This window comes from Equus asinus, chromosome 5 (genome assembly GCF_041296235.1).
Source record: "Equus asinus isolate D_3611 breed Donkey chromosome 5, EquAss-T2T_v2, whole genome shotgun sequence".
NCBI classification, from domain to species: domain Eukaryota; kingdom Metazoa; phylum Chordata; class Mammalia; order Perissodactyla; family Equidae; genus Equus; species Equus asinus.
In genome coordinates, this window is record NC_091794.1 from 3216133 (window position 1) to 3228733 (window position 12601).

The following is a 12601-nucleotide window of genomic DNA, read 5'->3' on the forward strand; positions in this document are numbered from 1 at the left end:
GCGCTTGCCTTGCTGAGAAGACCGTGGTAAATTTGCTCTGTTTACACCTGCTCGGAATGTGTCAAAGGGTATAGGGAAAACACAGTGAGTGAGTAAGGTGCAGGGACACTCCACTGGTTAAGGCAACAGAATAAAAGGGAGTTGCAATCTGCTTGCAAAATTTCAGCAAGGGAATCTGAAGATGGATGATTGGTTTAAGTTGAATGGCTTTAGGGTGGTGCAAGTGGCTTTCTGGGATTAACAGAAACTGGGACACAGTACATGGTGATGTCAGCAAGACACAGAGAAGGCAACATCAGAGGGCCAAAGACAAAACTTTGAGGGTAATGAGGTGCTCTGGTAGTAGGTATCGGGGTTCTATTAACTTACAAACTGGGAAATGTGAAAGTAAGAACATCCTATCGAAAGGAACGTTTTGTCAGATTTGGAATGTTGTGACGATGGAGGGCTCTGTCAACGCTTGCCGATTTCTAACCAGGTGTTAGTCAAGTCTGCCCCCACCTTTTCTAATCTGACACGCAAATGAGAACCTTTAGAATTGTGCAAAGTCTCCTCTGTAGTGGACATTAGGCGATGCCAAACCCTTGGAGGACAACAATAAATTTCTGTTTTGATTTAAAGGTGGTAGAAATAGGGACATTAATCCTCATTGGCTAATTATATAAAAGTTCTGTCTGGTCTCTAAGAAAAAAGATAGTTCATGGAGATTATCCACGCTGACTGAGTACTAAATAGTTCTACTGAGAGATTTCTCTGTACCAGGGATGGCGACAGCTGTTCACGAAGTACAGTGAGCTGAAGGTGGCTGCTGTGCTACCATGGAATTGGCCAAGGACTTGTGTTGTTATTCTAATTTTAGAAGAAATTCAAACAATGTTCTTTCATCTGGAAAAGGCTCCAACACATGTTTGAGATAGTTAATCACTCCAGTGTAGGCATACACCTCGGTTAGATAAGATACAGATTTGATTCCTATAAAGAGCAAGCTAGTTCATTATGTGGAAAATACTATGATAATTTATCTCTCAGAGCAGTATGACGCCTAGGAACTAAGAACTGTGGTGACACACAAGATTAATCCAAAATCACTAATCTATCCAGCTACAACATAGGGCCTTGCCCAGTCCATAAAATCTGGGAGAACAAGCTGACCTGGGACCACAGTAGATATTCTAAACATAACATGAAACAAATTACTGTCTTTGCAGACCCTCTAGATAAGAAGAGGGCTACTTGTGTGTTGGTGAGTGTGTATACTGCACTTCAGCATTTTATTAAGCCCTATATTGAGTTTCTAGAAAGAAATACGAATTTCAATGGAGTTGGGAAAACAGAAAAACTTTAGAGACTTATAATCTGAGCCCAAACAGTCTCTTTGGAACTGTATCATCCTAAGTCACAAATGATTTCAAAGGTGTCTGCTACGCAGGTGCGCGAAGATTGGAGTCTCTGGCAAACATCAGCACTACCACACAATGGCATCCACTGGGGATTTAGGACTTGCGAATTACTTGATGCGAAGCAATGAAGAGTCCGTCTGAAAGACAAGTGCAGGTCTGTTATTAGGCTCTGGTGGAAACAGTTCCCTCTGTGGAAAGATAGCAGATACTTTTAAAACTTGAGATAAGCATTGTGTATGAGCAACGCCAGAGAAATGTCCTGAAAAAATAGCTGTTTCACATATTTCATATATTTTGTCAAGTTTTCTCTCTGTTTACAGTGGAAGTGCAAATCCCATAGCACATACTTTTTCACTAGGGGAAATAGATCACAAGACACTGCTTTTTGCCATTTCTTATCTCTCACTAAAATCTCCTCATACTTCTTTTCTGGCTACATGATAGAGTCTACATTCCTTGGTATGAAGACTCATAAAGAACCTAAGCAAATATTCTGCATTCCTGCATTAAATAGATAATTTACTTGTTTCTGTGACTCTCCTCCTATTTCTCCCTTCTTCCTCAAATGGCAAGTTTTCTTCTTCTTTATCATTTTCCAAACTGTGCCCATTAGACTTCTAAGAAGCTTGACCACCTCAAAAGTGATCAGTTGCCTCTTGCAGCTTTAATTTTTATTACTTACACAAAAATAGATTTGTAAAAATGTTGACTGCAACGGAGAATGACAGTCCTAAAAAAGAAGTAAAGTATAAAGTATGCTTGTATGGTTCAAAGGAGATACTGCTCAACTCTCTTTCATGGCAACAACGGAGGAGAATCAAAGATAGCTTCCTAGAAGAGATGGCACTGATGCAGGACAGGAGGCATAAGGGAGAGTCAGCAGGAGTCCACAAGGCACTCATTCTAGAATGAAGAAGCACAATATATAAAAATGGTGTTCCCAGTTTGACTGTGTTTAAATATACATGGAAGGTAAGGTGATGGGGGTGGGAGTATCATAGCTAAGACTGGAAATGTAAGCAAGATCAGACAATGGAAAATCATTTATGTCAGGCTAATTAGTTGGTCTTTATTATACATAAAAAGGGGTATCAATGAAAGGTGATGAGCAAGATAGAAACTACATCTGGAAAGCTCAATTCTGGTGATGGCATAAAAAATAGATTGAAAATGAAGCAAAATTGGAGACAGAAAAATAAGGTTATAGCTACAAATCATTGAAAATTTATTTCCCTGAGTTTCTGTAAATATTGCTCCACTGAATATGTCTGGATTTATATGTTGCCATTGAAAAATTACGATGCCCACCTGGTTTTCTCTCCTTTGTCTGGAAACCCAGAGGATATTCTCTTTACTTTAAAATTAAATAGTTTTAATATGCCATGCCACAAGTTGAATACTTCACTTAATTTCCCAAGGTATATAATGGATTTATTAATATATAGATTCACATATTTTTATTTACATAAGGTTTTCTCATTTAAAAACGTTAATAATTCTATTTAATTAATTTATTTTTCTTCCATAGGGACTCATTATATACATATGTTGGAGTTTTTTGCCTATCAGATATATCTATCATTTTTTCTTGGATTATTTTCTACCTCTTTTTACTTTTGTTTTTCCCACTTGGTTGATTTCATGACTTTTCTCAATGTTTCAGTTGTTCCATTTTTCTATTATTTATATAAGCATAAAAAGACCAAACTTTAATGGCCTACCAATAATCTAATTAATTATTATCTCTCACAATTCTCTGGTTTTGCCAAGCTTAAAATGGGTGGTTATTTTGCTCCATGAAATGTCAGCCAGTCTGCAGTCACCTGAAGGCTCAATTGGTCTGGATTTTCCAACATGGCTCATTCACAAATCTGGTTCCTTAATGAAGATGGCTGAGACACTGGGCTCAGCTGAGATACTACAGTCTTTCGGTCCTCTCTCCATGTGATCCCTCTAGATCCAAAAGTGGAAGCAGCTTCTTTTTTTTTCCAAGTAATTCTATCGAGATCAGAATGGTTTATAATATTGTGTAACTTCAGGTGTACATTATTATTTATCAATTTCTGAATAGACTTCATTGTGCTCACCACCAGTAGTCTAATTTTTGTCCATCACAGTACATATGTGCTCCTTTATCCCTTTTGCTCACTCCCCAACCCCCTTCCTCTCTGGTAACCACTAATCTGTTCTCTTTATCCATGTATTTGTTATCTTCCACATATGAGTGAAATCATGCAGTATTTGTCTTTCTCTGTCTGGCTTATTTCACTTAACATCCTCTCCAACACTTATCATTTCCTGTCTTGTTAATTATAGCCATTATGACTGGAATGAGGTGATATCTCATTGTGGTTTTAATTTGCATTTCTCTGATAGCTAATGATGTTGAACAAATTTTCATGTGCCTGTTGGCCATCCATATATCTTCTTTGGAGAAATCTCTGTTCAGATCTCTTGCCTATTTTTTAATTGGGTTGTTGGTTTTTTGTTGTTGAGATGTATGAGTTCTTTTTATATTTTAGATATTAACCCCTTATCAGATATATCGTTTGCAAATATATTCTCCCAATTGTGAGGTTGTCTTTTTGTTTTGTTGATGGTTTCCTTTGCTGTGCAGAAGCTTTTTAGTTTGATGTAGTCCCATTTGTTCATTTTTTCTTTTGTTTCCCTTGCCTGGTCAGACATGGGACTTGAAAATATGCTGCTAAGACCGATGTCAAAGAGTGTACTGCCTATGTTTTCTTCTAGAAGTTTCATGGTTCCAGGTCTTGCATTCCAGTCTTTAAACCATTTTGAGTTGACTTTTGTGCATGGTGTAAGGTAATGGTCTGCTTTCATTCTTTTGCTTGTGGCTGTCCAGTTTTCCCAACACCATTTATTGAAGAGACTCTACTTTCTCCATCGTATGCTCTCGGCTTCCTTGTTGAATCTTAGCTGTCCATAAATGTGTGGGTTTATTTCTGGGCTCTTGATTCTATTCCATTGATCTGTGTGCCTGTTTCTGTGCCAGTACCATGCTGTTTTGGTTACTATAGCTTTGTAGTATATTTTGAAATCAGGGAGTGTGATACCTCCAGCTTTGTTCTTTTTCCTCAGGATTGCTTTGGCTATTTATTCCATATAAATTTTAGGATTCTTTGTTCTATTTATGTGAAAAATGTTGTTGGGACTTTGATAGGGATTGCATTGAATCTATAGATTACTTTAGGAAGTATGGACATTTTAACTATGTTAATTCTTCTAATCCTAGAGCATGGAATATTTTTCCATTTCCTTGTGTCTTCTTCAATTTCTTTCAACAATGTTTTATAGTTTTTGGTGTATAGATCTCTCACCTCTTTGGTTAAGTTTATTTCTAGGTATTTTAATCTTTTTTGTTGCAATTGTAAATGGGATTGTATTCTTAATTTCTCTTTCTGCTACTTCAGTGTTAATGTATAGAGATGCAACCGATTTTTGTATGTTGATTTTTTATCCTGAGACTTGACTGTATTTATTTATTATTCCTAAATGCTTTTTAGTAGATTCTTTAGGGATTTCAATATATAAAATCATGTCATCTGCAAAGAGTGACAGTCTCACTGCTTCTTTTCCAAATAAAAGGGATTTGTATCCCTTTTATTTCTTTTTCTTGCCTGACTGCTCTGGCCAGGACTTCCAATACTATGTTAAATAAGAGTGGTGACAGTGGGCATCCTTGTCTGGTTCCTGTTCTTAGAGGAAGAGCTTTCAGTTTTTCTCCATTGAGAATGATGTTTGCTGTGGGTTTGTCATATATGGCCTTTATTATGTTGAGGTGTTTTTCTTCTATACCCATTTTATTTAGAGTTTTTGTCATAAATGGATGTTGCATCTTGTAAAATGCTTTCTCTGCGTCTATTGAGATGATCATGTGATTTTTATTCTTCATTTTGTTAATGTGGTGTATCACGTTGATAGATTTGTGGATGTTGAACCACCCCTGCATCCCTGGAATGAAGCCCACTTGATCATGATGTATAATCTTTTTAATGTATTGTTGTATTCAATTTGCTAGCATTTTGTTGAGGATTTTAGCATTGATGTTCATCAGTGATATTTGTCTGTAACTTTCCTTCTTTGTATTGTCCTTGTCTGGCATCAGGGTAATGTTAACCTCATAGAATGAGTTAGGAAGTGTTCCATCTTCTTCAATCTTTTGGAATAGTTTGGGAAGGATAGGTATTAAGTCTTATTTGAATGTTTGGTAGAATTCTCCAGAGAAGCCATCTGATCCTGGACTTTTGTTTTATGGGAGGCTTTTGATTTCTGTTTCAATTTCTTTACTTGTGATTGGTCTATCCAGATTCTCTATTTCTTCTTGATTCAGTTTTGGGAGGTTGTATGAGTCTAAGAACTTATCCATTTCTTCTAGGTTATCCAATCTGTGAGCATACAGTTTTTCATAGTATTCTCTTATAATCCTTTGTATTTCTGTATTTCTGTTGTAATTTCTTCTCTTTCATTCCTCCTTTTATTTATTTAACTCTTCTCTCTTTTTTTCTTGGTGATTCTAGCTGTCAATTATGTTTATCTTCCCAAAGAACCAGCTCTTAGTTTCATTAATCCTTTTTACTGTTTTTTGTAGTTTCTTTTTCATTTATTTCTGCTCTGATTTTTATTATTTTCTTCATTCTGCCGACTTCAGGCTTTGTTTGTTCTTCTTTTTCTAGTTCTGTTAGGTGCACTTTAAGATTACTTATTTGAGATTTTTCTTGCTTTTGAGGTAGGCCTGTATTACTCTGAATTTCCCTCTCATGACCACTTTTGCTCCATCCCATAAGAGTTGGTAGGTTGTATTTTCATTTTAATTTAAGGAGATGGAGTTTTCTTGAATTTGGAGAGAAGTGGATGGTTTCAACAGACATTGAAGAGAGAGAAGTTGTGGGTTTCATAATGGTTTTGACATGGGTTTGAGGGGGAATTCAGTGTCAAAGAGGACTCTCCAGTTTGTTTCTTTAAAAATTGTGTAGATGGTGATGCCACTACTGAGAATGGGAAGACAGGATGAGGCCCATGTTTAATGATAGGGTGTGCAAAGACTCTAAATTTGGGTTTGGACGTGTTGAGCTTGATGAGTCTTTGGGATGTTCAAAGAAACTATTAGGTAGATGGAATGTGGCAACATCAAGAGTAATAAAATAAAGGAAATTAATATGTCCTAAAAACTGCTCAGAAGCAGTTTGTCAAGTTGCCCTCACGGTGAACCCTGATGGCACAGAGTGTGGTTCTAATTGTCACACTCTTGTGTGTCTGGGGTGATTGGCTGATTAGCTCACAATGCCCAGTAGAACAACTTTGCCTTCATCCTACAGGGAATCCATTGTTAACTTTCACCGAGGGAATCCCAAGGCTCTTTCTACTTTTTCATGAAATCATTTGAAAAAGCGCAAATAAATGTTCCTGCAGTTGAGGTTTCTAAGAAAATTCTTTGCATAAGTAAACATCACTTCATTCTGCACCTTCTACTTTTCTTCATTTAAAGGTTTTAAGAGGAGATTCAGTTGTGGATGTGAGAACAGTAGCAGCCTCATCAGTTTGGCAATCCATAACGATGACTCTGGCCGTGATGTAGAGTATGGGGGAGGGAAATTTGCGTTTCTTCTTTTTTTCCATTGGAAACCTACTGTCTTTCCTTCAAGAAAATCACCAGTTTCTCAATTTCCAAAGGACTTACAAGAACCGAGTGACAATACCGGGACCTGTCTAGTTTTCTTTATTTGTAGTTTTCCAATTTGCCTATTTGTTACTGAAATATCCAGGTAAGAAATGAAAATCCTGGAAACTGTATGAGATGTTCTGTTTCTTTTCAGGACAGACAATTCTAGATATCTGTCATAAATACTAGATGTTCTACTTTTGAGGAGACATGCATAATAAGACATTTTAAATAGTAAACTTGGAATAATAGTAGAGTGAGACAAATAGAAAAAAATAATGATAATGACAAAAGTTTCATAAATTATTTCATGCTACAGAAAATTCTCTTCATTAGGATATGGACAACTAAACTATGCTGCTCAAACTTCTTTAATTTATTCACGGAATCATGAGAAGATGAGCTAAAGTCACCAATGATAACTTTCTTAGGCCCCTTAATTCCAAATGGATGGGGAGATATACATATATCTTAAGGATAAAGATCCAAAACATTTAATAGCTCTTGACCTAATTATGAAAATCGGAAATATCAATTATAGGTTTAGTTTGGCAAGAAAGCTAGGTAGACCCACTCAGGACAAAATTTCAACTTGGAAATGAAATGGTCTGCCCTCAGCGTCCATAAGGCCAATTTTCAGTGGAAACGTGTCAGTCAGTCTACATGCTGCTGTGTTGTGCTTCCAGGGCTCCTTGCAGGTGTACACTTTGAATAGTAAATTTTTAAAGCTATTTTTTTCTTGTTCTACAATCAGTCAAAGTGGGAAATAACAGCTCACCATTTTCCTTATGTGAACCATTAGGGAAAATATTGCCTTTGGATTTATTTTAAGGTTAAACAAATCCAATTTTGGTAAATAGGTAAACTTTTCATGTATTTTAATCAACAAGAAGTATGTGTATAAAATTGTTATTCATTTATCTTAGGAAACAATTGAACTTACAAAGCAAATTATAGGTGGATTTTCTCCTTCTAGGTAATCTAAGAGTCTCTGCATTCACCTCCAAATACCTTGGGATCTCTCCTTTAGGATTTACTTTTAGGTAAAATTTACATGTTACGAACAAAATCAACAAATTATTTAAATATCACATCAACTACTTCCATCTGCAATATTGACAAAAATTATAAAATATTTAGTGATATACCAAAAAACAAAGATACTTGGATATGAATAAAACTGTAAGAAAAACTTGTACACTTAACTTTATTCATTTACAAGATACCTTTTGACTATCCACTGTCCCCCCCAAATAAGAGAGAGAGAAAGGAAGAAATCATTCTCAATGGTTGAAGTCAGATACCACTGAAAATATTCAAAAGCATGTGTTACATAACCCAAAAAGTTTTCTGAACTTGATGTATTTTTACAAAAAAAATACTTATGACTAATGTCTATTTTTTCATTAAAATTAATAATAGCATTATTATTCTTGTTTCTTTCCTTTTCTCTTTCTCCCTATTAACACTCTTATGACTATCCTTGAGTATATGTCTCTGTACCTAGAGAAATATCTATAATTGAATGACCAGGATGATAACATTTAGTGTTTTTATCACAAATTTTAAAAATTCTGTTTACACTGTTTATTTCTCTCTTCCCCTCCTTTATTCTCTCTTCTTACCTACACAAAGACAGTAAATATTATCAACCTGGGGTCTATAATTTCATATAATCTTTATGTTCATATGGCTATTTGCAAATACATATGTGTGCATGTGTTCATAGATAGACATACAGTGAAAATTGTAAGACTTTATTGTCTGTTTGTTTAATGCGATCATCTCATATACATTTCTCTTCATCTTGCTTTTCTCACTTTCCTAACAATTGTGGAAATTTCCTTGAGTCAACTGGTAGATCAATAACTCATTATTAAATGCCTGATATAATATTCACTAGTATGCTTACATCAGGATTTGTTTGACTGTTACTTAATCCCGATTGGTTTTCATGTTATTTCCAGTCTTTGCCACCATGAACAATGCTACAGGCGACTTCGATCCCTAAGCAGTGCGGATCTGAGGAGTGAAAAGTGATGTCTTATTGTTATTTGTGCAGCCTGAGCGCAGGGGAAGGTGAGCTTCTTTTCCTGCACTATTGAACGTGTTGACATATTTTTCAGTGACTTGCCTATTCAATTCCATTTTCCTATTGAGTTATTTGACTTTTCTTACCAATTTGTAAGATTTCTTTGAATGTGATAGGTTCAAATATTTTGTCTATCATACTTATTGCACATATTGCTTCCAAAGTTTTATTTATCTTTCTCCTTTTTACAGATTTAATACATAATCCAGTTTCATACAATTAAAATTAGATTAAATATACTATATCTTTATAATTTATGTTTCTTATATTAGTCAAAGATTTTTGTAATATATTTAAATTATATTTATTTCATAAATTTTCTTAGAATATTTTAAGTGGTTTTTTTTTGTTTGTTTGTTTTGTTTTTTACTTTTAAGTGCTTGATTCAGGAGCAGTTTTAAAATAGGGAGCCATACTTACATTTTTTTCTGGGTAGATTGGCAAATATAACCATACAATTTATTAAATAAATCATCGCTTTTCTCGATTAAAAAATCATTCATATAAAGTATCAAATCACAATATATACTTGAATCTTTATTTGGTTTCACTATTAAATTTCCCTATTTCCATGTCGTATAATATTCTGTGGAATGGCTTAATGTTTTAATACTTAATCCTGCACAGTTGACTTTCTTACTGTTCATGTTTTCCTTGTCTTTTAAAAATAACTTTACGCTATGTAAACTTTATGCTTATGCTATTTATTAAAAAACAATTAGGATTCTAATCGAAATTAATTCCAATTCTACTGATATATTTATAATACGAAATTTTCTTATCTAAGAACACATTTTGCTGCCTATTTCTTCAGAAATTGTATAACGCCCTTTGGTAAGTTTTGTAATTTTCTTCACATAGGTCTCACATATTTTAAAAGTTATTTCAATGTATTTTAAAGTGTTATGGCTCTTATAATTGAAATATTTCCCTTTAATTTCTCTTTCTCTTCTCTCTGGTTGGTTATTGCTTGCATAGAAAAAAATCTGGTGATGATGTTTCCGTGCTGTACTGGTACTTATTAAAGTCATAATGTTATTTTTTTAATTATACAAATATAACATCAGCAAGAAATATGAATTTTTCTCCTAAAATTTTTTATGATAGTTTATTATATCTTTATTATATTGTTTTATTTAATTTTCTTATCTTAGATGCATTGTAATTTCTAAGATAGCACCACATAATAATGGTCAGAGGAAGCATTTCAGTATGTTCTTAATTTGTAGGGAAGTGCCACATTATTTAGAATGCATGCTAGTAGTTTTGATAACTAATCTTTATTATATTTGAATAGCTTAATTCTATCTCTATTTTTAAAGATTTTTAAATTAGAAGATGATTATTAAATTGCAATCAATTAAAAAATAAGCTCACTTCTTTTATACAAGTAATGAAATCTTTCTATATTATATATACATTTTTTCCTTCTAATTTTTAGGAAAGTTTCCCAAATACTTACTGTTTGTGAAAAATACTTACTCAAGGGTAAAAGGTAAGTGTTCTGATTAAAGGGGGTACATAAACAAGGAAAATGCATTTTTTTTCACGTAAAATGTGATTATTTTCATGGTCTTTTGTGACCGTGGCCTTCATCTGTTCTCTCACTGCACTGATCAGCCTGAGGGGATATGATGGACGCAAACAAGATGCTGGTGACCGAGTTTGTTCTCACAGGACTGACAGAGCGTCCAGGGCTGCAGGCCCCTCTGTTCCTGGTGTTCCTGCTCACCTACCTCACCACCATGGTGGGCAACCTCGGACTGGCTGCTCTCATCTGGAAGGACGCCCGTCTGCACAGCCCCATGTACTTATTCCTCGGCAGCTTGGCCTTTGCAGATGCTTGTTCTTCGTCCTCAGTGACCCCCAGGATGCTAACGACATTTTTATTTAAGAATCATATGATATCCCTAGTTGGGTGCATCACTCAATTTTACACTTTTGCTTCCAGTGCAAACACAGAATGTTTCCTCCTGGTGGTGATGGCCTATGACCGCTACGTGGCCATATGCAACCCCTTGCTTTATCCAGCGGTGATGTCCAATATCTTCTGCATCCAATTATTAGTTGTTTCATATATTATTGGGTTTCTTCATCCCATGATGCATGTGGGTTTGTTATTTAGATTAACTTTCTGCAAGTCCAATGTAATACATTATTTCTACTGTGAAATTTTACAACTGTTTAAAATTTCCTGTACTGACCCTAGAGTTAATATGCTCCTGATTTTTATATTTTCAGTCTTTATACAATCTTTTACTTTTCTGACCATCATAGTGTCTTATATGCGTGTCCTCTTTGCCATCCTGAAAAAGAAGTCTGCAAAGGGCAGGAGCAAAGCCTTCTCCACGTGCAGTGCCCACCTGCTCTCTGTCTCCTTGTTCTATGGCACTCTCTTCCTCATGTACGTGCGTCCTGGGTCTGGACCAGCTGAAGATCAGGATAAAATGTATTCTTTATTTTACACAGTCATAATTCCCCTGATAAATCCTTTTATCTACAGTCTGAGGAACAAAGAGGTTATAGGTGCCTTGAGGAGAATAATAAGTAAATAAACAGTTCTCAAGGCAAATTTCAAACTTGTTCTTTTCAAACTTTGCAGAATACAGGGGGTCTGGAGTTGTGCAAGTTAACCTTAGCTTTTTAAGTTTTAACAGAGGGCTGTGTCTAGGGCAGGTTCTGAGGACTGTGTGATGAAAGTCGGCTTCAGCAGATACTTGCTTCAATGGAAGATCTTCATATCACATAAAACTGAACTCTTTATGAAAAATAGAACATCCCTTTTTAAATTAAGCATTTAGAATTTGCAGTTTTTGACTCTTTGTAAACTCCCACTAAATTAGATCTAGTAGTTTGTAATTTTACTGTGGCAGATGTGCAAGTTTCTTTGTTTGAGGCTGGTGTAACTGAGCCAACGCAATTGCACAGAGCTTGCATGTCAAAATTCTTTCTGCTTCTCAACTGTTCAAAGACTCAAGTGAAGTGACTTCTTGAAGGCAATTGTCCCCCTGAAGAGAAAATTTTCTTTGTAGTAAAAAAAAATGTTTAAAAAGTGTGGAATATAAGAGATTCGTGGCTTTTATTGAGAATAATGAAAGTTGTGGAAAAATAAGAGTGGACTATTGAGTAAAAGTATGGCTCAAATATGTGAAAATACATAGTACATTTTATCAGGGAAAATATAGGCAATATTGATATTCAAGAATTTGCAGATTTTGGAAGATTTTAGGATATATCCCCTCAGACATTTGAAGTCTACTATACTTATCTTTACATGATTAATAAAGCAGAAACTCAGAAACCTGCATAGTTGTCACTCTTCTTATAATCTCTTACATGTTTATTATTATTTAAGTGAAAATAATTTACTTTTGGGCGGGCCCCATGGCCGAGTGGCTGGAGTTCTGCGTGTTCTGCTTCGGTGGCCTAGGG

The 12601-nt window shown here is 35.1% G+C and overlaps 1 protein-coding gene across 1 annotated transcript; it reads left to right on the forward strand.

Annotated features, from left to right (window-relative positions):
• The first annotated feature begins 10800 nt into the window (after positions 1-10800).
• LOC106845707 (olfactory receptor 5AC1-like) lies at positions 10801-11724 on the forward strand. The gene has a single exon (XM_070511433.1). The coding sequence runs from the start codon at positions 10801-10803 to the stop codon at positions 11722-11724; it is 924 nt and encodes a 307-aa protein (XP_070367534.1).
• The last annotated feature ends 877 nt before the right edge of the window (positions 11725-12601 follow it).